Source organism: Drosophila willistoni, chromosome 3R (assembly GCF_018902025.1).
Source record: "Drosophila willistoni isolate 14030-0811.24 chromosome 3R, UCI_dwil_1.1, whole genome shotgun sequence".
Taxonomy (NCBI): Eukaryota; Metazoa; Arthropoda; class Insecta; order Diptera; family Drosophilidae; genus Drosophila; species Drosophila willistoni.
In genome coordinates this window covers 28,379,365-28,404,895 of record NC_061086.1, presented here as the reverse complement: position 1 = coordinate 28,404,895, position 25,531 = coordinate 28,379,365, and the positions used below count along the sequence as shown (strand labels likewise).

The following is a 25,531-nucleotide window of genomic DNA, read 5'->3' as shown; positions in this document are numbered from 1 at the left end:
TATTAACTACGTGTCCTTTAACTACATTTGCAGTTGGCAGTGTCGTCATCCTCATCATCATCATCATCATCGTCATTATCAGTATCAGTCGTCGGCGTCGTCGTCGTCTCTGTCCGGTTGTTGTTTCTGTCTCTAAATTGGCATTAGTTTGTTTGCTAATTGGAAATTAAATTACAATTAGTGATCTTTGAGCGTGGCCCGGACTCGCCTTTAAGTATTTATGTCTCTGTCCCTGTTGCTTTTTGTATGCTTCCTAATTGCATTTGGGTTTGGTGATTCGACTGTTGAATGGGTTAAATTAATTATGACTTTGCATCTTTTTTTTCCTCCCTTTAAATGATACCTCAAAAATACTAAAATTCAATGCCTCATTGCAGATGAAACCATCTGATAACAATTTAGCTTTTGTCATTTCAGTAATTTCATTTATTTTTCAATTTATTTTCTCAAAAGTCTCACGGAAATTGCTAGAAATGAGTTTTTATTTAATAAATGTGCAATAGAGTGTAGTCATAAATATTATTTGACATGTGTCAAATAGTTTTCTAACTTTTGGTATGTACACATATGAGAACACGAGCGTCTTGTTGAAATTGTTTCAAAAAAGGGGTAAACTAATAGATATTAAGTTTGGAATTTTAAAAAACTTATTAATCACTGTTTGACCACGCCACTGATATCAAGTATACGTACATTGTATCTATGGCATCTGTACACATTTTGTTAAATATATTCTGCATAGCTTGCGGTGAATGTATGTAGTTGATATTGTAAATATATATGTAGATATATGTAGGTGGTATATATAAGCAAATATGATTTCATATAACTGGGAATTGTCCAGCCTCTATCTTGTCATTCATTCTATTTATTTTTGGTTTTTTTTTTTTGGTTTGATAACAATAGTTTTCTATTTCAAACATTTTTGTGTCCTATCTGTGGCAAGGCATCGTCTGGCCATGTGACCAAGGGTTAAGCGACTGTCAAACACGTATGGATGTGTGTGTGTGTGAGACGGCACAAACTCTGCCAAACTGCCAGAATAACAATTTGGGTGCCACAAAAAAAGAAAAAACCCCACCCCAACAAATATTTGCCTCTCATTGTTGTTGCTGTTTGCCATCAAGGCAAAAGCCAAACTATTTCTGAATCGATATTCATATGGATATAATTTTCTATATTTTCCCATTTTTGGCCAAAAAGGAAATGCATATGCAAAAAAGAGAAAGATACAGAGAAGAGAGTGGAGGAGGAGCGAGAGAGGGAAAGTTGGCAGTTCGTTATGTTTGTTGTTTACGTTTACGGTTCGAACCGAAAATTACATTTACACAAATGACCAACAAATCGATGTTTGAAATTTTCATCTTGAAAATTATTCGTCTAACTAATGCCAGGAAGTGCAGTCACAGAAATTTCGATGAGGTGACTCGACCTCATAAAATTTCAAATTGGTCATCTTTTCATTTAAATTTTGGCATATTTAGGTGAGTAGTGTCTGGCCAAACTGTGTATATGTATATAAATTTCACATACACTTCAGAGATATCCAAATTGTCTACTTATGATAACTATATGCAAAATACATGGAAAACTACACAAACGGCATGCAAAAATGGAAACGAAAGGCAACGTACACGAAAAATGGGATAAATATGCAAAACTAAGAAGAATTTTAAATGAAAGCCAAACACACTTGTGCGAGAGTGTGTTTCCATGTGTGTGTGTGTGTGTATGTGTGCTTATGTATGAGTATGGAAAAAGGACACACGATGCATGCAAATGCTGTTGGAGACACAAAGCATGTAAACATTTAAGTATGGAATGCAAAAGGCGTATCGAAGACGAAATATGTAGACGAAGAGGCGATGCGCAGCATATGAAAAACTACATTTGAAAATGCTTTGTGATTTCTATTGTGTCCTGCGATCCACTATACAAAACCATTTTCAAAGGAGTTGGTTGGTGGAGAGTAAGCAAATAAAAGTTATGCTTCAAACGCATACAATTGCCATGAATAACAAAACAAGCAGCAGTGGAAAAAGCAACTCCTCCGACAATCTAAAGTATCCCAAAGATGAGCCAAAAATTCGTCTGCATAATGAGGTTTGGCCTCTATGGAATGGCATATCCTACCCCAAATAAACTCACTTATACATAGCAGTATGCAAATTAACGCTGTTATGTTTTGGTCCTGGCAATAACAATAATAACCTATGAGCAGAGAATACTTTGTGGGTTAAGAAATTCCAACATTATCTTTTCCTTTTCTTTTTGCACTCGAAAGTTAAAACTAGCAAATATTTCTTTAAAAATAAATTTGGGTTTTATGTCAGGTAACAGAAACAAAAAGTTAATTGAGTTAAATGAAAAAAAAAGAAAAGAAAAATCATTTCTATGCTTCTTTTAATTTGAAGTGAGAGAAAAATGTTGTATTCAATTTCAACAAAAATAAAATAAAAAGAAATATTTTTGAATGAAATTTTTACGAGAAATTCAATTTGTTAAAAACTACACTACAACTCTTTTTTTTTTTAAGAAACGAGAGTAATATTTTCTATTCTCTTTTATTGAATTTACAATGAGATGAAAATGAATTTGACACAAGTTGAGAAAATATTTTATGTAGTTGCCATTATTGGCTTTAAAACATATTTATATACTAATGTTGAAAGTGGTGTGATTCGTTTTGGGAAATCTAATTTAGTTTGTTTTCTATTTACTTTTTTTTTGGACCTGGGTCACGGAGTTTCGATTAAAACTTCAGCTGCCAAACGGCACCTAATCAAAGACCAGGCGGCTCTCTTTTACGACAAAAGAACTCCCTTAACTCCACAACTTTCATTATTGGGTTCGTTCTGGCCAGGGTGTAAATTACTTTTTTGCACACACACACACACACTGATACAAGATACAAGCACACATGCCATGTTGGTTGGGCTGGCAAAACAACACTTAATTGAACCGCAGGATGCGCCTAGCATACGAAATGACTTGCTTTGCTAGCTTGCTTGCTTGTGTCCAGGACAAGCAGGACCAAAGCACGTATGTGCCAGAGTTTTTCCAAGTTATAACTTTAATCAAAATATTTATAAACTATAGAGGGACGAAAGTTATCGTCGATATGCATTGTGAGATGATATAATTACCTTGTTATCCTTTTGCCAAGAGCATGTGCCACGTTTATCGATTACTTTGCATGAGAGCAACGTATCCTGTCCAGGATTGACTTCCGTGTATTTGGGTTGTTCCGAAAATCTTTGATAGCCTTCAATTCCTGCAAACAAAAAAAAAAAAGTTAGAGAAATTCTTACAAGGAAATGCTAATATGTAAGAAAGTCAGTCTCAGCGCATTTTATTGCGTTGAAGCACATTTATCTAGCCTGTGTGTGTGAGTGTTTTCCTGTCGTTATCATAAACTACTTCCGACGGCGCATGTAAGTATGCTATACTTTTTTAATATCTCTCGTTGCATTTGTCACGCTCTCACAGAATGCTGGCAATTATGAACGCTTCGCGCAGCATGGCCGCAATTTGCTTATCTTGCCAGGCAACATACATATATAGAGAGAGACAGTGAGCCAGTCAGTGGCGGAGCTGGAATGGTTTTCGGTGGGGGTGTGTGTATACTACTTTCATTATCATTTGGGGGGGATTCACAGAAAATTTATGTTAATTGCTGGCATGTTGAATATTTTCTCCGCACTTGCACTCAATTACACCAATTACAGGTAGAAATTACATGCGCTGCTTGCTCACGATAATGGCAATGAGGTAGAGCAGTTTGGCTTGCCAGTAAGCAGATGGTAAACAAGTATTTAGTTCGAGTACAAATACGAAGCTCTAGTAAATGTCAAGAGTTAATCAAAGCAGTTGGCTTTTTAATTACCACAATGGAACTGCTGCTGAGACACTTGCTGCTAAGACTTTAGCTTTTCAATGACAAACTTTTGTTCTTTTTCTGGCCAATAAATATGGGTATAAACAAACAATCGCAAGTTTTTGTATATGTTAAGCTGATTTCGTTGCGTGTATGCTGACAACACGTGACCAGTCGGGACCAGCTACGTCATATTTGACATGCCAAGCATTATGTACGCACACACACACAACAAAACCACACCTACAACACACACACACACACACTCGCTGGGGGATTCGTTCACGCAATGATTTATTACGCGTGATTGGCGTGATTGCCACTTTGCTGCCTTATTTCATCTTCTCGTTATTCGCTCGGTGTCGTCAACCATATAACACTTGGAAAAATGATTTTCAATAATACTTTTTCCCATAAGCCTTTTTAATTTTTAATATTCTAGTATCCATAGTTCTGAATATAGAATTATATAGATCAATTGATTTCATTTAAGTAAGCTTTACCTAATTCCATTATTATGTTTTTTTTTTTGTTAATTTTGTTCAGTGTATTTATGTAGGACTTTGGCATTTTATCGCTTGTTTTGTGTATAAATTGGCTTTGTATTTCAATTAGGATGCGTATCCGGAACATGCAACATGCAATCGTAGGCCATTTGATTTATTTTTGCCACAAACCTAATAGAAGTTGGCTCAAGTTTCATGTTGTTTCGTTACGCTGGGCAACTTAATTGAAACGCATTGAAATGTAAAGATTTGCTTGGCCAAAAACCGCAGGGGAATAAATAAAGCTATGAAAAGAATAAAAGCAAACACAAAAGCAACGAAGAAGGACGCAGAAGGCAACATAGAAGACGGCAAACGCCTATTTGCATGCGGCAAATAAAAATATTAAAAATAAATAAGCAAAGCAACGAAAAATTTGAGTTGCCAGCTGCGGCACGGCCATACAAAAAGGCAAACACACAAACAGAGACAGATAGACAGGGAAAAGAACGGCGACGTCGACGGCAATGGCAATGGCAACATCTGTGGGCCATATCTAACGCCCAGATGCGATTGCAGTTTTGCTGACTCCTCTGACTGTGATGTTGGTCCTGTAAATGGTTCTGTTGCTGCTGCTGCTGCCGCTGCTTTTCATCCAGGCTTCAAGTGCGTGTTGCTGAGTGCTGCTTACAGAGTGTAGTTGTTGGTGTTGGTGTTGGTGTTGCTGCTGTTGCTGTTGTTTCGCTCGTGCCATGAAGTGGCATTGGCTTAGTCTGTTCCACCACTCCACTCCACTACACTCGCACTCCACTCTACACCATTCTACTCCACGTTTTCGAGAGTTCTACGTGCCTGTGCACTGCCAACAAGGATAACAATTACTCTAGTAGCATGTCCGGCATGCCGCTGCTGTCTCATCTATTCTGTTGCTGTTGCTGTTGCTGCTGCTGTTTGTTGTGTTTTCTTCTTTATATTTATTTTCAATTGTTTAGCGCTTAAATACTTTGAACGCCTGTTTAAATAAGAAATAATTTTTCGTTTTCGTTTTTGTATTTTTTTCGGTTTTTTTTTTGCTTAAGCGCTATATTTTGCGTGTGCCTGGCTGAATTTATTGCTGCTGCCGCTCTTCAACATGTCAGACGCACACTTTGCCCAAAAGCTCCACCTACTACTCCCTAGATTCATTTTCCCCAATACTCCTAGCTCCTGGTTTCTCGTTCCTGTCTCTGTTTCTGTTCCTGTTCGTGCTGTTTACTTTTGATGATGCATTGCAGCGTAATAATTTCACGTATATGTCCAAGCCACAAACACACACACATACACAACAGCAACAGCGCAAAAGCCAGTATAAATAGCGTATGCGGTTCACAGTTGAACTCCTCTTAGCGTCTCTGGTCAGTTATAAAATGCCTGAAACATCCAAGTGTTTGGCCAAGTGACATTACTCATACGCCATATAGTCCTCGTCCACACAAAAGTATGTATCTATATTTATGTAATTCGTATGGGCGAGGAAGAAAATTTAAGAAAATTCCTATTAGGGCAAGTCTTCTCTGTTGTTAGCTTCTATTCAAACACAGACAGTTCGAAAACTGTCTTGACACCATACACCTCCTTCCACCCGCCGCGCTTCTGTTTTGTCGGCAATCAATGAAAGCAATTTATGAATCTCTTGTGCAATTCTTGCCAAAATACAAACGAGCTCAAGGACAGTGTATAGAAAAAAAAATAGAAAAGGTATTGCCAGATACATACAAACGATAACATAAAGATGAATAAAATTCTATGCAAATCAAATATGCACGATGATTTGTAAATTTTCAAATTTATTACATATACCTGTTAAACCTACATATATATATATATATACGTCGTGTATATGTATGTATCGTCTGTTTATAAATATAAACCTCTTTTCACCAAAGCTCGTCTTACAAGGTGCTAAGCAAACATGCAAGCCGTGAGGATTATAAGCAGTGCTGAGAGAGAACCCCACACAATCAAATGTGAAAAAAGGAAAGAAAAAAAGAATATGGGAGGGGGAAAAAAATATGAAGAAAGAAAAAAAGCCAAACCCGCCCTAAACAACAACAGCAACACGCAAAATACAACAAAAGCAAAGCGCGCAAAAACGTTTACATCTCCAAAAGGAAAGTTGCCGCCTCATGTTGGTAGGAGGTTTGTATGAACGATGTTACGTATGTGTGCTTGGCGCTCTTGCCTTGGGATCCTTTTGAATGTCCTTAGCCAGGCCACGCCTTCAACCTACTTAAGCATAATGATATATTTAGCTTGCCAAGTGATTGTTATTTGATATTCAACAGATTTCTCTTTTGCCTTTGTTAGGTTAAATCGATGCGTGTTGTTATTATTTCATAAGCTTTGGTCGCCCTTGTGCCAGAGCACTGAGTATCCTTAGAATCTCTCTCTGTGTGCGTGTGTGTGTGTGTGTGCATTAGTCACAAACTCGAGAAGCTCTTTGGGCAACAGTGCGTATGCATTATCTATGCCAAGCATCTTTTAAATAAATAAATATAGAAATATGCACTAAAATTCATGCTTTACCCAGAATCGAAAAGTATTTCTAAAAAATGGAAATGAATTTGAAATGGAATCGAATTTTGGGGAAAGTTTAACCAGGCAAGGTGACTGTAATTGGATTAAATCTAAATCTAAATCTAGTTATGTGAGTTTATATATGTATATACCTTTCTATTGTTCGAACCACTTGTATGAAGAGCCAAAATGATGTATCACTTTGTTCACAAAAGAAAATATGACAAGTGATTTGCAAATTGGCTTAAAACACTTGCATAAACACATAGTCGTAAATACACTCATCGCATCACCCACCGCCCACCGTCCACCACCCACCGCTCTTGCCCGCCCGCCCATTCGCTTTACACTTAGACAATAAACGACAGTTTCTGTTGTTCACATATTTCATATTTTCATAGCTCATTGAATCGAACGAGAAATGGGATGGAACGGTTTTCTACCGTCGCTTAGTCGACACCTTCTCCCCATCCTCCCTCTTCCATCTTTCAATCTCTCGGATTCCGACTCTGATTCCGACCTTCATTGTTGTTTGACACTCAAAGTTTATGCATTTATTTGTATGTAATAGCAGCAACAAGAGGGCCTTCTGTGCTCCTTGATTTATTGTATTGTACTTTTGTATTGTAATATTTTGTGTTCGAGTGCACGCCAAAGAGGCAGGCTCTTCAATGGCGTGTATCCACTCTATCCCGCCTTCGCTTTTTTAGCTTCTCCTTTGGTGTTGAAATTCATGTGCCAGTCAAGTAGCTACTTGAGCCTGTCATTTCTTTTATTTCTTGAGTGGAGAGTGTTAAAATTCTGTTTTAGGTCAAAGTTTCGTTTAGTTTCACAAAACTTTTACAACTCGCAAACTAAAAACCTTTTTCGATTATAAATACACACACACACACACACACACACACAATTTAAATCTCCTCTTTTTGTCAGAAAAATAAAAATGGGACTAATGTAATATGTCATGTCAGAAACACGCTAATCCTGCCCCTTTACCCCTGCACTCCTTACACTCAAACACATGCACACTCTCATGTCCATACAACGGCGACTATCTCACTTAATATGCAAAAAGGAATTTCTGTGCGGCGAGTTTCACCTATGGCCAATTCATTACAATTAAAACACCCGCAGTGTCAAGGTGTATGTGTATCTGTGTGTGTGTGCGGATTGGATGGCATGGCAACCCGTAGAAATTGTGACAAATAAGGGTAATAACAATTAATTTAGATAAATCTAACTCATACTCCGTCTATTCGTATAAAGAAATGGCCGCGAAAAACGAAACCATTACGGTTTATTTTCGACCTGTTCCTCTGACACGCAACTTTTAACCGATTAACCCGTGTTTGTGTGTGTCCTTTTTCGCTGATAATCATAAATAAGTCAATTATATTATAGGGCTTATGGTAACTTTTCATATTGCAGCAATCACAGTTTTCCTCTCCACAGCAATTCAATTGAATGAATGCAAATGATAACCAATGACAGGCAAATTGCTGGTCTTAACATATCCTGATTCCAAGCTAGTTGACGACAACTTTGTTGCTTATTGATAAAAACTGATTAAATTGCACTTTATTATTCGTGTATGTGTATCGATGAGTGTGTGTGTGTGTTTGTTGATGTTTGCGTGTTAACTGATTGGCTCTATAGAAAGAGAGAGAGAGGGGATGGGAGATGGCGATAAAGCCAGGCAAATTGAGCCATATTAATCCAGCAATGGCAGGGGGCAGGGGGGTAGGGACGAAGGACGACTTTTTGTTTGTTTTACAAGGGCCACTGGCCGCAAAACACTTTTGCCCAAATTAGTATAGTTTGCCAAAGTTATTATTACCCTTAATAATCATTATAATAATATCAAAAGCAAATAATAGTCCAATTGAATTAATTTATACCATGGTGGGAGGTTACTACTTTTGATTTGGCATTTGATTGACTGATTTGATTGATTAGATATGCCTAAAGTGGGCTTGCCTCTAATTGAGTATGCATATGGATTTTGGAGTTTCAACACACTCTCAGGAGTGGATTAAACAAATAAAAGGGACAAATAAAAGGGACTCATTCTATTCCCTTCTCTTTGACGAGCAGCAAGTGTAACAGAACAAAAGAATCCAAAACTAAGTCTGCCCTTAACTCATGAACAAATTGATCCTTCCCTGGTAAGCCACATCATTACAGTACCTCTGCAGTTACTTGGGTTGCATTTAATTACAACATCTTGGCACACATTAACGGGTATTTGAATGCCTACTTCAGCCATTCATCGTTCCCCCCTTATGTATGTCCACCTACCACTCCGATGCTCTCAGACTTGTTAGCACTTGAGCACGTTACGCCGTCTTTTGCAGGCACTTAATGTGACTTCTCACTCCTTTGTTGTACGCCGTTGCCTAAAAACAATGCAACGTCAACACAGACAAGCAAATTCTGCAGCACGGAAGCGGAAGTCATTGTTGTCGCACAATGGCGAACGCGTCGCAATTATAATAATTTTGATTGCGCTCGTGCCATAGGAAGGGGGGACAGTTGGCCAACCAACCGACGGTTGGTCCCCATGACGATGGATACTGCAGCCAAAGGCAGACGCAACTGCATGTGCATTCAATTTGCTGTTGTTTCGTCTGGTTTTGCTTTTTATTTTTCTACCTTTCTATGGAAGGACTCACCTAGCTAGATGGCTGTCAAGAGATGACTATTAAGTGGTACAAGTAGTGCACATGTTTGTTTTCAATATATATATACTAAAACTAATTAGCTGCACAAACAAACCAATTAAATAGGGTAAGTTTCTTGTGGGAGAGAGAGAGATAGAGCGGTCATTTAATTACACAAATTATTTGCCACAAAAACCTCTGATATACACACACCCATACACATAGAGAATGCCCTTAAGGACATGCTCGTGGGTGGGGGGGAGGTGAGTGGGTATTTGTCGATGTTAGTCATCCTTGGATTTAAAAACAATTTTCTTGAAAGCTTCCAGACATTGGCTTTGATTTGACTAAGTAAACTGCCCTAGACCAAAAAAGTCCAAAAGATAGTCTAAGAAAGAGAGAAGAAGAAGCAAAATAAACTAAAATAAAGAATAGGGAAAAACTGAGAGAGAATTGCTTACTTAGGGCTGTTGCCTCTTGGTCATTGGGGGAAACTCTTAGTCATTTGCTTTTAATTTGACTCGAGGGCGTAATTAAAGAAAAATGCCAAGCCAAAGCCCTTTGATTGTGTCTAGCCAAGAGGAGGAGAGTAGAAATGCAAATCACAGCAAATAGAATGAAATGCAAGGCATAGTCAGAGTCAGAGACAGAAACAGAGAGAAAAGAGACAAAGTAAGTAATGTGATAATTGTTTTAAGAAACTAACTCTATCTCTATCTATGGAAAAAGACTGTAACGACATATATACATACATAAATCCCGTTTAACCTGACGTTGCAAAGCCAAAGCGTTGACTTTGTGAGGCTCTGGACTAACACATAAATTTGCCTTTGTTTCCACTTACATAACATGTCCTGACGTGTTATATATAACGGCAACTTTTACTGCTGACTCGCTGCCAGGGCTAACATAGAACAAGAGTGCAAGAGAGCGAGACAAGCATACACAGAAAGAGAGAGAGAGAGAGAAAACGAATGAGACAGACAAGTTAGCACAAAAAAAAAAGTGCCAAAAAGCTTGCAAGTTTGAAGCAGACGAAGTTATGCAAAGTCAGCAGCGGACATTGACATGAATGTGTGTGTGTGTGTGTGTGTGTGTATGTAGGTGGCCTGGGAATGGGCGTGGCTGTGACTTAGACTGTGAATGTGAATGCTGGGTGATTCAATTTGCAGTTGTGACACTGCACACAGCACTCCCAACGTAAAGTCAAATTGCCATATTTCATCTATGACTTTTATGACTTTTTCTTTTATTTTCCTCCCAAAAAAAGAAAACCCCACACCACTCTCTCCCTCCCCCGGTTTAGTTAGTTTTCAATGTTTTCCTTTTTTGCGTTGCAATGAATTTATATGCACACAGCAGCATCACTTTATGAACTTTCACACACATTTCATTTACACGTATTGCTTCACGGTTGATTTTTTTGTTTGTTGTTCGTTTTTGCTTTATTGAAGGATCTTAAACATTCGATTCAACATCGACCACGCATTGCAAAAAATAGCTTCTGGCCATTTTACAATTGTCAGTGTTCACCTGGAACTGTAGGGGACATCTCTGCATGGCAAGGATACGCACACAGATGGTTATCTGTAAGGCAAAGGGATTGCATTGCTCTTCGATGAATTCAATATCCGGCAGATGAAGTGTATAGCGTGAAGAGTGCCTCATGCGAAATATCTCACATTTCTTATAGGCATCCATCATAAATGTTGTAGCATTATCTTTGGGTTCCGGCATAAACTTGTCAAGATTTGTTTGGATATTTGCCATGTCCAGTCTATACGGTGGATCGGCATCGATATAACCAGAGCCAACATAATTGCATTCCTCAATGCACTAATGTAAATGTAAAACGATGATTGGGTAACAACAGAATTGATTATAACTACATAACTCCCATTCATCCATCCATACCATGTTGATGGTGTAGAGTTCGGCAAACGTGAATTGTCTTCCATGAGGTAAATTCAGAGTTGCTCTGCACTCAGCGTTTCCTTTGTCCAAGCTGGGATGGGTCAATTCACAACAGGATAAGGATAGAAGCTGGTCGAGAAATACGATATACTCTGGTATATAATTGATGTGTGTGAGAAAGAAATTCAGCATGAAATTAAAGTCGATTAAATTTCAAGTGATTAGGTTTAACTTTGTTCAGACTATGGAATATGGTTCTTTCATTCCTTTTCCATTGTTGACCCCAGTTAATTAAGGCCAAAATCATTCATTATCACCTTATGGCCAATCGCTTTAGTAATAATGCGTTGGTACACTTTGGCCATGCATTTTAATTAGAATTTTCTCGTTTTGAATTTCAATTTCACATACTTGCAGAGAAATATTCCAATAAGTTTTCACTTACACTGGCATTTTTCTTAAAGGCCTTGCAATTTATATCACCCACTATGATGGCAAAGCGGAAACAAATCAAAAGCTATGAAAATTAATGAGAGAATTGTGAATTTCAATTGAAAATTTCTTGCATTGCCATTCAATATGACTTACCAACCAAAGGCTGAGAAGGCCATGATGTTGTTGTTGTTGGTATTGCTGCTGCTGCTGCTTTAGCCCAGCCATATTGACGTCTATGCTAAGAATAACTGACTAACAGAGCAAGCAATTCGGTTCAGTTGAGTTCATTTCAGTTACAAATGAAACGCTACATTACATTTTGGCAATTAAAATAAATTGAATTATCTGTTTTTGTCTGGCCAATTAGCGTTGCCAATGGCAGTCAGTTGACTGACTTTAGGAATTTATGTGGATGTGGGCCTGCAAATCAAATAAACACCTTTGTACAAAGAAGAGAAGAGCTTGGCCCCAAAAAGCAAGTGTGCAAGTGGCCAGCTGGCAGGATATGGTGATTAATTACATTGACACTGGCACGCAATCAGACGACAATAGCAACGAGCAGGCAGCCAGGCAGGCAGGCAGGCATTACGTATACGTCACGTTGCTCAAGTTGCTCTTGCCATTGCTCTTGCCATTGCCTCAAGGTCAGTTAATAAATTGTTTGGCGTTGTTAACTAAATTTTGATTACCACAGTCAGTCAGAGGCGGTGGGCAATGGACGATGGGGCGGGTTATGAAACACTTTTACTTGATTTATTGATATGCTAATTGAGTGTTTGCACGTTGGACCTTTTTCTTTGCTCCTGCTGTTCGCCTTTCTTTTTTTTGGAATTGCGATGTCGTTCGTGTATGTGATGTTGTGAGGGGGGTGTTTCGAAAGGGGGGAGGATTTGGAAATTATGAGCCATGGCACGCCATTTGCCTGGTAACTTTGCTTGTTGTTGCTGTTGCTGAAATTAATTGTAAATGGTTGTAATTTGCTGTTGCCAACGCTGTTCTCCATTCAACGTTCAACGTTCACCGTTCAGTGTTCGCTTTTACAGTTTAATTGCAGCTTACGATCCTGAACTGTGCAGACCTTGAAACGGACAAACGGTCTTGTGATAGGGGGTGCGGGTTATGGAGGGGAGACCTGCCTTAATTAATTTATGGCCATGGCCAGGACTCTCGTTAAATACACGTCATTTGAAGTTCGAGCGTGTTTAATGTGACGTATGACTGATTTATGTTGATGGAGCGAAGCAGTTTAACTACCAAAAGAGGCGCCAATTGACTTGAATTGTGGCCCAATCGAATCGAGGAGGGGGGAGGAATAAAAGGGTACATCCAAAATGTAATGAAAAAACGAGGGAGATGATAAAAAAACAACCAAACTCATAAATGACAATATAAATTTGATTGCTTTGCTCTTTTTCGCTCAGATTGTTGTCTTTATATTGCGTTCGCCATTTTGGGAATTCGCTCTGCATAATTACTTCCAGACAAGTGGGAATTTTTCAGCATGGCTAACCTTTTGCTGCCTTCATCTCGTATCCCCCTTATCTTCATCCTCCTCTCCCTTTGCCTCTTTAATTCTCTATCTGTTTTGGGGCTTTCCCGCCGTCTCTTACTTAATGCAATTATTTGTGATTATGTTTTTGCTGTTGCTATCTTTTATCCCAGTGAGCTTACTTTAGTTAGTTTTGCACGCAATTTAATTATATTTACTGCCTTTTTTTTGTTGCCTCCATACAAGAGGGAGAGCGGGAGTGCCGAAATTAGTAGGAAATTGTTAATGCGATAACAGATTCACACAAACCGTGGTGTGTGTGAGTGTGTGTGTGTGTGTGTGTGTGTGTTGGCGGAATGGTGGTTGCTCGGCCGCACATGTAGAGCTTCTACTTTGGCTTCGTAAAGTCGCCTCGTTTTTCTCGAAATTAAAGCTAGAGCTGAAAAAGATTCACGGCGTACACATAAATCGTTGCTTGTGGTTATAGAAGCTTGCTCTTCTATACGGGATACCACACACCTATGTATGTGAGTAAGTGAGAAATTCATTGAAAATGCATTTGCGGTTAACTTAGAGGTGGTGGTGCTGGTTAGAAGGAGGGAGCAGGATAATGGGCACCATGGCTTGGCAGCTAAATTAAAGACGCATCTCACGCGGTTGCTCCTTGGACCAAGTGAGCGAACGAGCTAGAGTACCGAGTACCATAAATCAGTTTTAAATGCGTATAAATAAATTGAACAGCAGCAGCAGCAGCAGACATCACAGGTAAGCAGTGGAGAGTTGGGGGAGAGTCGTTGTTGCCCGTATAACTAGAGCTAAGTGAACAGAGGTCACACACTGAGAAACCCAAGCAGAGCGTAATCCATTGCCTTAGTTTTGACAATTTATGCGAAGGTAGAGAAGCTGTGCGCAATGCCAAAGGGATTCGAAATGGAACTGGGACAGAGACAGAGACTGGGGACATGATGTCCCCCTACAAAGTGGGCAAGATATATCTATATATATGTATATGTGAGGCGGTTGGTTGTTGGCAAACGACATTCCCTCCCACCTAGATAAAGATGAAGCCGGAGCATGCTAATATGTCATCATGTTTGTCTTGTCCCTGCGTTTACTTAACTGTGGAGTTTGGTTGTTATTTATTTAAGCGGGTGTACACCCACTGTCAATCCCTGCCTACCACTTGACAGTGCTTAATCAAAGGATTTTCGCTTTAAATTTCAACTAATTTATCTTGTATTCTTGCTGTTTGATTTTTATCCACAGTGTTTGCTTTAACATACACCATATAAACACACATACGTACACTCACCCCCCCACACACACACACACACATACACGCGTTTGCAATTGCTTTGGTCTTGCAGCATCGCTCTTTACTCAAATTTCATAGTCTAATTTTGGGCACAAAATTAAATTTTAATTATCCAGCCCTTTTTTGGGCTCGATTGGCCTAATTGGAAACGCCAAGTGCCTGAGTGTAAAATGTCCGTGTGTGTGTGTATGTGTGTGTGTGTGTGTGGGAGTGTGGATATGTGTGAGGCCTTTGAACAAATTCTAAGGTATGAGAAGCTAAATTCAACTGGAATGGCGTTATTAATTTTTTACTCTGTCTAAAAGCAAAAAAAAAAGAACATTTACCCCTACATAAGGAGTATGTTGATATTTGCTATCCGCAGGCTGCCTAAATGTATTAATACATTTATGAAAAGCCTATTTAACACAGAGGAAAATAACACAAAACTATGAAAAAGGCAATACATATAAAGGAAAACACTCATTAATATGCCAGCCGCACTTGTCGACTCTCTAATAATAGAACTATTTAATATAACTATAATTGAAATTTCTATTTCTATTTCCTTTTTTTTTTTTGAGTACAGAACACATGTGACTGCGAAATAGTTTGCCAGAGTTAGACTTCTATAAATAACTGCTCAATCCTTTTTCTCTCGGTGCTTTTAATCAACTTTTTTTATTGAATTAGAACAAATTTGCTTTTAATTTGGTAACTTGATGAAAATCCTAGCAGTCATTGCTTGGCAGCTGTTGGATCTGTTCTAGGCTATATGTACATATATTGGCAATGCTTTATTTGCATAGCAGCTGCAAGGACATGTCACAGCAAACGAACTGCAATTAACAAATTAAATCTTTACCAAGCGTTGCCAATAGCTAAGCGCTGCTAGGATGAAAAGGTGCTTGAAAACTGTATCTAAGAATCGCGAATAATGAAAAGACATTTGGAACATTTAAATTGCTCATGTTTTTACAACATTTTAAACGACAATTTCATCTTAAACAAATGTTCAATATTTTCGTACCAAACTTCAACTTTTCAACCAAACTGTAATGGCTATAGAAGTGCGAAAAAGTTATCAATTTGTTATATTTTTGTTTGCTTCTGCATGAGAATTTTCAATTTCCAACACTGCGGTTGTCCTGTCACTCATAATACATAACATACAAACAGTCTCGCATGCACTCATATATTGATAGAATCGCAGAATTCGTTTATATGTCAGATGCACTTCATTACGTATGCCAAAAGTAAAAGAAAAATGAAACAAAAATAAAAATGTATATAGAGCAAATTCAATAATAATTTGTGCGAAAAAAAACTTTTTTAATTTACAACTAATGAATTTCAATGAATATATATATATAATATATGCTGATAGATGGCTTGCCTTGCCATTCGATGCCATTGCATCGATCCATGTTATGCTAGAGAGTCAGTCTATCGCGTTGTTGACACTGACAAGTTGGCAGGCGAAGCGGCATGTAATCAATATGCAATATTTACATGTCCCATTCTTTGCTGGTAAATTGAAATGCAACTGCAACAAATAAAATAGACATCAATTTTGCTCAATTGACAACGAAACGAATTGCAAAATGGGAAATGACTTGGGAATAATAGGGAGGAGCTACTATGTTTTAAGGGTTGTGAATTTCAATTCATAACCCTTTTTGCTTCCTTCCTTCCTTCCATCGTTTGTTTCATTTCTTTCTAATTGTAATCAGGCAAAACGCAAAACGTGCCTAAAAGTTTACAATGCGTTGCACTAGAGTTATATACAATGTTGTGTAGTGCAACTTAATTTCAGCCTACCCCAACCACCCACTTGGCTACTATTTTTTGACCCTACAACGTGTTTGTATGTATGTGCTTGTAGAGAGTGGGGGAGAAGAGAAAAATTCTACAACAGGAAAAACAACGACATCAGCTTCAACATAAAATTTTACGAGTCGTTTACACAAATAGCAACACTGTTGCCAATAAACGACAGCAGAGAACCTTCAACTGCCCCCATATTCCACCACCACCCCCACAATTCCCAGCTCCACCACCCCTCCCTCCAACACCCCTTTTGGTTGTGCTTCATTCTGTTCCGCTTTTTTTGCAATTTTTATATTGTACCAAAATGTTTTCGTTTCAACGCTTTTATATTTATTTTGTGCTATCCCTCCTCTTCTATCCTATCCACCCGGTTCGCTGTTGCACATTGCCATTGTGCTGGGATCCACGGCCCCATCCTCCCCCTTCGCCATCACATGCCAACAACAACACATGCATGTCTACGAGTGTGTGTGTGTGTGTGTGTTTGCTAAAATAATGGATTTTTATGCGCATTTGTTTGCACTGAGTCGGGCGACGACTACATGGAAGGCGGCGGCCCTGGCATTGTTCTTGGTCGCGTATTCGTGAAAATGATTGGAAAAATCAGTAAAGTGAAATATAAGAAACAAATAATAAAAGAAACCAGAGGGCCGGGGCTAACTTCGACCGCGTCAAAGTTTGTATACCCTTGCAACTTTTATGGTAACTCTTTCCTTACCTATAGCCATTAAAGTAGAAAAACGTTCAAGCTAAAAAGGCTAATATTGCGAAAGAACGGCCTACAATCTTAGTATAGGAAATAACGAAGATATTGATCTGACTCACTGTTTTGCACTGATCGTTCCTATGGGAGCTATGTATATGATATAGTAACCCGATCTTTATCAAATTCGGCACAGTCATTAACAGATATATTAAACTAACAAATGTTTAATTTGAAAGCAATCGCGTCAAAAGTAACGAAGTTATTGACAAAAGTCACTGTTTTCGAAAGATCGTTCCTATGGGAGCTATATGATATAGTCACCCGATCTTGATCAAATTTGGCATAGTCGTTTATATGTGTAATTAACTCACCACTATTAAATTTCACGACAATAGCTCAGAAAATAACGAAGTTATTGAGAAAAGTCACTGTTCGTGACTTTGCAATTTGTATGGGAGCTATATGATATAGTGATCCGATCCGGCTGAATCCGAGATATACAACGCCTGCAGTATATACAAGCCTACATGCAAAATTTCAGCTCTGTAGCTCTTACGGTCTAGGAGGAGTTTGCGTTGATCCAGACGGACGGACAGACGGACGGACGGACGGACGGACGGACGGACGGACGGACATGGCGATTTGAACTCGTCTCGTCGTGCTGATCAAGAATATATATACTTTATATGGTCGGAAATGCTTCCTTCTATGCGTTGCACACTTCTGACCAAAATTAATATACCCTTTTTGCAAGGGTATAAAAAAAAATAGAAAAACGAAATGCGAGAATGTTGTAAAAACGAATACAAATGATATTTATGTGTGTGTTGTGCGTATGTGTTGCAACAAACAATTGAAAGCTTATAGCATTGACTTTTGATTGGCAATATGAGTTGTGGTTTGGGCCATGTGGTGCTGTGGCCTCTTGCAAATACAATGGCAATGAATTTCAATGAATTTGAGTTATTGAAAATTCTCAAATTATGCTGAATGCCAATTAAGATGCTCATACGCACCGTGTTCCCTAGAAAAAAATACAACCCGAAAGTCGTTAACCAAACAGAAACTAGGAACTTTAGAGAAAACATCCTTCGACAAAATTGATTTTCATTAAACATAAGAAGAAAATGATTAAAACTTATTGAATGTGTGTCGATTTTCCCACACTTTAGAAACGAAACATCTGTCAATTTATAGAGAGAGTGGGTAACATTTATCTTTCTTTTCATTGATAGAGGTACAAAACATGGGACAGAAAAAATAGCAAGGGAACTACTATTGGTTGTTAGGTAAAGAAAAACAGGACTACAACAATAACAATGATTCCAAAAACGAAAATCCTCTCTAAGTGCACCCAGGCTCCACTTGAGAGTTGTGCAAATGCTTATGGCAAAAGGAAGCGAGTGCACTTCTTCACTTTCTGTTAACACTCCCACTCCCAGCAGCAGTCTGAAAAATTGCTCACGTAGTGAAGCGAATGTAAAATAAATTTCTATTCTAGTTTTTTTCTTTTTTTTTTTGCACTCTTAACTTGTGCAGCAGTTGGTTGAGGCAAAACAAATTTACGTGTAAGCTCACACTTGTCTTAAGCCGGGATCTTCATTTCTTGACGTTGGTATTTTGTTTTAGTAGTAGTAGTAGTAGTTAACTAGATGGTACATACCTGTAACGATATAGAAAAGAAGAGAAGAAAAAACAAATCAGATTTACAACTCATGTGCACAACTTATTGCAACAAATGGGAATTTTTGTTTTTTGTGTTTGTTTTCACATAAATTAACTGAGTGGGCTTAGACTTTAGAGGAATAAAATGAAAAGAGTTGTTGGCCAAGAACAAGAGGCAAAGGCAAATGGGCAAGGCAGATCATAAAATCATATTTTATGGTTTTTTTCGGTTGCTTATGAGAGAGCAGGGCACAAAGTGATAACGGGGACATATATATTTTGTAACTACGAACTACAAATGGCTGCACAGCACATAAAAGACATCCACCTCAACACCCCACCAAAACCCAAACACTCTCTCACACACACACATGGCTTCACTTTTTGGCATTTTTAGGGATACCTTTTCGTTCCGCCTCCTTTTTTCTCGGTGCTACTCTCTCCACTTTTCTTTCTGTATCTCCTAACTATGTATGCTGCCTCTGCCTTTGTCAACGACGTCGTTTTGTGCGGCTTTCACCTAGTTTAACTCGCTGTCTCCTCTCTTCTAACCCTCTTCTTTTCTAGCAAGCGGCACTTTGTTAAAGGTTTGCCCTAGGGGGAGCAATTCACATTTTCCTCCCCCCTGACCTGGGTGTGGTGGGGGGTGCAGACGACCACAGTGGCGCTCTATCATCTCACGTTTTTCTACTGTTTTTATGGGCATTCGCGCGCCTTTTGCTGGCTTCTCGTTTAGTACAATTTTTATATGAATTTTTGTGTCACATTTTGTTTTTATTATTTTTATTTTCTTGACATTTTTAGTGGGTTGCCGCCATCTTCTCTTCGATGACGACGTCGTCGACACTGACTAGGGGAAGGAAAAGTGCGTGTGTGTCATTTTGTCACATACTTTTTATGTTTTATTTAGCAACAGGAGCAGCAGCAAGAGAGTAGAACGAGTAGTAGTTGTTGTATCAAGTCTTTTCAGTGACTTCATACTTTAGCACTTTGTGGTCCTGATGTTGCCTTTTTCATATACACTTTGATGATTTCGCATTGGTCGCTTGTTAGTCCTTGGATATACGTAGTCTTTTGGCTCGTTCTTCTTTTAATTACTTATCGCTTCGCTTGGCCATTGTCAAGTTTTAAATGTCCGCTTTTGACACTTAACTGCCTTTTATTGGCTTACTCACTCCTTGACCCAAAACTCCAACAACTCCCACTCGTCGCTTCTTGTTATTGTTTGTCTAGGCAATTCCATTTGTTGTTTTATGTTCTATTGTTCCGCTCTGCTACATTCTGTCATAAAAATATTTATGTTCTTGGCGTAAAATGCTTTTAATGGTCTTCGGGTCTAGGGACTGTCCAAGATTACGCTGATATTTATACGTCTAATTAAATGTTAATTTCAATTGATTGTTCTGATTTTCTTTTTGCCTTAAAAGCAGCCAGGCCAAAATGTGTTTGTGTCTTGTGTCAACGGAAAGAGAAACGAACTTGAAACAGAGAAATAGAATAACATATCGTTGTGTAGTCATTGTCGTTGTTTTGTGTGTATGTATTTAAAAGGATTATGCACTTGTGTGCTACTCAAACTCAGACACTGGCACGAAAATCCATTTTAAGGAGTCGCGTTATTTCGTTTCCTTTTCTCAGCTGTGTGATAAATTGCCCCTTAAGTGCAAAACAATTGAACAGACATTGCAGAGCCAAAGAGAGAGAGATAGAGAAAGAAGAAGGTAAAAGCAGTGTTCGGAGTCAGGATCACAGCTGAGCAAGAAGGCGGAGCATACGACACTTTGTACTGCTGCACTTGAGCATCTTGTTAGGTGCCACAACAAGAGGGGCAAAAAAAAAGTGAGTGGAGCAGAGTAGAGTGTGCCAGCGGCAAAAAGACAATTGCACTAAGAAAAAGTTTTATTGAAAAACATTTGAAATGTATGACAGTTTTTGTTGTACATACATATTGTAGTTTTCTACCAAGCACCATCCCCCGCACATTCTTGCAGCATGTTGGCACAATTTCCAATTGGTCTGTGGCCAGCCCTCAAAAAGTTTTTGTCCTTGCACCAAAGATGACCAGGTTAAACGAAATTTCTATACTCTTGCCAAAATTATGATAGCTTGATACCACTTAAAATATTAAGTGAAGGTTAAGGATTTGAAAATATAGTTAGAATTATTTTAAAGTCCTTGTCGATTATTAAACTAGAGTTTCTTAAGCCTTTTATACTAAATCAGAGTACAACAAAATACGAATGAACATTACAGAATGTTCACATAGGAATGTCGGTTATCTGGATTCGATTCGGCTCCAGAACTCATCCCATTATAGTATTGCATGTTTGTCAAATGTATGTTGTGTGTTGTCTTGCTGCAGTTTTCTTGTTTTCTGATTTATATATAATTTGATTTGATTTTCTATTTTTATGCTGACTTATGACATTTGCCATTTGTCATGGAGTCAGGAGTCAGGGATCAGGCATCCGGATTGAGGGTAGAATATTATGTAATTTTAATAAAATTAATTTTTGCATTTGAAGCAGTTTCGCTCTGGCAACTTTTCACAAATGGAATTTAATTTATGTATTCGATTATGTACGGAAATTGTTATTTTATGCTGAAATTTATGTAAATGACCGTTGTGTGTGTGTGTGTGTGTGTGGCTATAAATTCGAATTTGTTGCCAGCTGCTGCATCATTATTAATGCGATTTGTATCAGTGTGTGTATCTGTGTTTTTACATTCTTTGTTTGTCACTTGTCGGCAATTTGTAGGCTAAAATCAAAACACTGATCAACATGAACTACTTTGAATTCACACGACCGGCTACTTGGCTAATCCAGCAACCACAAAGTGAGACAGAAAGAGAGGAAGTGAACCACAACCAGGACTATCCCCAGGACCAACTGTCAGCATGTCTGTTGTTTCCACATTTACATTGGGAATCTCTCACTCTACTTCTCTCGCTCTCTCCCTCTCTCTCTCTCTCTCTCTCTCTCTCTCTATTCAGTTACCAGATACCAACTGGCGGTTGCGGCCCTGTTTGCCAAACCATTTTTGTGTTTTTGTCTCACTTTACTTTTCAGTTGGTGTCCCCTAAACTTGGTCATGGCATTTGGCCAATTGTCTGTGGCATCGGAACTTTCCGAGTTGGTACGTACGTATAACAAAGAATAGCACAGAAAAATGAAGACCAAAAATGGCTCTTTCAACTGTGTTTCGCTTACGTAGAGACTTTCTTCGTTTATGTACTTGCCATTCTCTTTGCAAATTAGACCATCATTTGAATGCATATCGATGGGGATGCTTTGAGCGGCTTTTGCACCATTAATGTGGCTAAAACGGAATTGCATTAAAATTTACTTACTGACTTAATCGACCATAAACTGAATCAGACCTACTGTAGCTTACTTTACGGCTGACATTTTGTAGACAGCAGGTGAGAATAGAAAAGAAAGACCAAGAAAAAATACCAAAAAGGTGAACACATAGAAATCCTTTTTTAATACTTGTGTGTGTACAAAAACAGAAACGAAAACGTAAATGAGATTACACATTATACACACACACACAGAGAGATAGAAACCTGTATATATTTACATTCACACTGGCACATATGAAGTTAATGCCTTGGACTCGGACTGGTCAGCAAGTCCATTTGCTCGGCGATAAATTAAAGGGGAACTACAAACAGCACCAGCACCAAAACAAAAACATGGCACACTGCATTGAATATATGGCAAAATGGCAGACAAAATTGCAAACTAAAGAAGTTGGAGAAGTTAGTTAAGAAAGGTAGTAACTTTTACTAAGTATATCTTAGGGTAATATAAGCCTTATCGGCCCATTGCCCTATTGTAAATCTTTCTTGATCTGTTTTATAATTTTTAATGAATAATTTAATTTTTAATGCGTCGTTAGTTAACCTTATATATATGCAATTCTAGGTAGCAATTATTATTTTATTCTTGAATAGAGTTGTAAAGTTTTGGAAAACTTTCGTTTTATTACACTGTTGTTAATTCAGTTGTTGGACGAGTCAGTCGTTTAGTCAGTGGGCCAGTTAGTCAATGAATGAAGTGAAATTACTTAATGGTACGAAATTCTACTTTGCTTAATTACTTGGCCACTGATACCACATACATTCTCTCTCACATACACGCACACTTACACACAGTGGGCGGCACACACACTCAAACACATTTAACCAACACACGCGCATACATGTCATTCATACGCCGTGGGTGCCGTAAAAATAACCTTCTTTGCTCTCCCTCATCTCTCACTCTCTGAATGCTCGTAAACTTAAGGATGTTTGTGTGTGTGTGTGTGTTGGCCTTGTTTATGGCTTGTTTCTTTTGAGTTTGCTTGGTTTGGTTGGTTTTTGGTTTTATTTTTGTTTTGTTTTTGTTTTTTGGCTCTCTACTTAAATAATTTTCTTCTTGCTCCCTCGTTTAATTTGCGCCGCCTTCTTTCATTACGTATACGCAATATATGACATTTTAAATTGTTTATGAGTTTCAAAGGGCAAAGAACAACATTACAAATTGTGGCCCCAAACACTAACACATCGGACTGTCACGAATTGGCTAATAGAATTGAATAGAATATGTACGCGTGTGGTTTTTGAGTTAATTGTTAAGAGAATTGGCAATTGACGCGACAGACAAGGACTGATTTGCTTGGGGGCGTTTTTGGGTTTTAAGTGGTTTCTGGTTAATTGGTAAAGTTGTTGTTGTTGACGTCGTTTTTTTTGCCTAGGAGTTCCTGTTTTTTTTTTTGTAGGTTTTGTTTTTGTCTACATTTAGCGGCGATTTCCGACTGACTGCCTGCTTCCTAAACACAGAGCCATAGCCAATGTGCAAATATTTGTTTGCTCGACTTTTAACATGGCCAGAACCTGGCTGCTGAATCCGGCCTGCGTCATGTGCTTCCGGCTCAACGCACAGGCGCGCCCACCCACCCACACTCCCAACCACTTTACTCATATACATCCTATATGTATGTGTATTTGTGTGTTTGTGAATACGATGGGCCAGCAGCAGATAGGAAGGTAGACTTTAGGTAGCTCGATGGGTGGTCAGGTAAATGGTTATATGTAGGTGTTGTTGTGACATTGTTTGTACATGATTTGTTATACGAAATGTACACATAAGAGGCACGCACATTGTCATAGTTGACCTCTCCCTTGCTGTCAACCTGCCTTCATTCGCAGTAGTTGTTTACTTAACGCCAACTGGTCTCCCTCGCTCACTCCCTCTCTCTCTGTTGGTCCTGCGTATCCAAAAATATTTTAATAATCAAGTTGTGCATTAACTTTTGACTGCCTGCTGCTGCTGCTGGTGCAATTGTAATTGCATAATAACAATGTTGTATGCTGTTGTTGCCGAATGGCCTCGAATCATTTGATGTGTAAATGCGTTGAACAAACAAGGCCAACGATCTATCCATATACCCACACGCACTCACACACTCACACACACGCACACACACTCAAAAGCTGGCTGGCTGGTTGCTTGTTTGCCAAATTTGTGTTTTCAGTAAATTATTTAGGCCTCATGGCATTTCAGTTGCCTCTGTTGTTGCAGCTATTTTATAAGTTTTTCAATATTCGGGTTAATTAAAAATGTATTTTAGAAATTCCAGAATGGTCACATTCCAATTGTACATGTGTAACTATAACACAAATGACAAATGAGTATACACTAATGGATGTCCTGCTGCTTTACTGTAGAGCCTGGTATTCCTGAATAGTAATAGTACCCGCACACACACACACACACACACACGCACACACAGACACGGTAATATTGGAAGTGCAATCGATTTTGCATTTGTCCAAAATGTATATCTGCCATATTGAAATTACTGTCATGTTCATTATAAAACCACCTCCCCCCAAAATGACCACTCTAGTTCCTCTTAGTGACCCTCTTATCGTTGTAATTAATAGGAATTCATTGCAAGTGTACAGAATACATAAAGGCTGCCAGTACGATGTGCATGTGCTTATTTATGTCATCAATTTACTTGGCAACAATGGGCCAAGAAGACCGAAATAGAGAGAGATAGAGAGAGACAGAATGAGAATGAATAAGTGAGAGTCAGGCAAATGCAAATCCCCCTATGATAATATTTTCCAACAAATATCACAAATCGACAATGCCAAAAGTAAACGGCTAACAAATATTTATAGTATTTGAATGAACGAGCCAAGAAAGAGCGAACGAAGGAGCAAAACTTAGCAGTCTAAGCGTCATGTGGAGAGGGAGGCAAGGAAGAGTTGTTAGTTGGGTGGGGCTGGAAGGCAAGCTCCTGCAATATTTATTACAAGTTGCATTCAAGACAACGTCGCAGTCGACAATGGGCTGCCAGGCGAAAAAAAAACAGCTGAAAGGCAGCGCCAGAGTCAATGCCAGATGGCAGTCTATTGCCATTCAAGGATACCCATCCGTCCCCACCACCACCACCCAATGCAACTAAGGACTATATAGAGGCAATGGAAATCATTTAAATAAAAGTCAATGTCATGCCATGTAAAGAAGACAGCGAATAAATAGGCGAAGTCAGCAGCAAAATTGCCTGGCACGAAGACTAAAACTTTCAAGGAAAATATGCCAAGCATATGTCTGTAGTAT

At 38.6% G+C, this 25,531-nt stretch overlaps 2 protein-coding genes across 2 annotated transcripts in view; both read right to left on the bottom strand.

Annotated features, from left to right (window-relative positions):
* Nucleotides 1-25,531, bottom strand: part of LOC6648002 (irregular chiasm C-roughest protein) — a 74,963-nt gene that overhangs the window by 35,497 nt on the left and 13,935 nt on the right. The window contains 1 exon segment of the mRNA XM_023178369.2: nucleotides 3,147-3,274. Coding sequence (XP_023034137.1) covers nucleotides 3,147-3,274 — 128 coding nt within the window.
* Nucleotides 11,034-12,149, bottom strand: LOC26530115. Its single transcript, XM_015177525.1, has 4 exons — nucleotides 12,078-12,149; nucleotides 11,935-12,006; nucleotides 11,490-11,618; nucleotides 11,034-11,411 (listed from the first exon to the last, which is right to left on the bottom strand). Exons 1-4 carry the CDS (start codon nucleotides 12,147-12,149, stop codon nucleotides 11,034-11,036), a joined length of 651 nt encoding a protein of 216 aa, XP_015033011.1.

What these genes read in the sequence shown, in the direction of transcription:
- LOC26530115 (XM_015177525.1), bottom strand. Translation starts at nt 12,149, where the DNA reads ATGGCTGGGCTAAAGCAGCAGCAGCAGCAATACCAACAACAACAACAT. An exon ending in GCCTTCTCAGCCTTTGGTTG is followed by an intron (nt 12,007 to 12,077) that starts GTAAGTCATATT and finishes TAATTTTCATAG; the next exon opens with CTTTTGATTTGTTTCCGCTT. An exon ending in CCTTTAAGAAAAATGCCAGT is followed by an intron (nt 11,619 to 11,934) that starts GTAAGTGAAAAC and finishes TTTCTCGACCAG; the next exon opens with CTTCTATCCTTATCCTGTTG.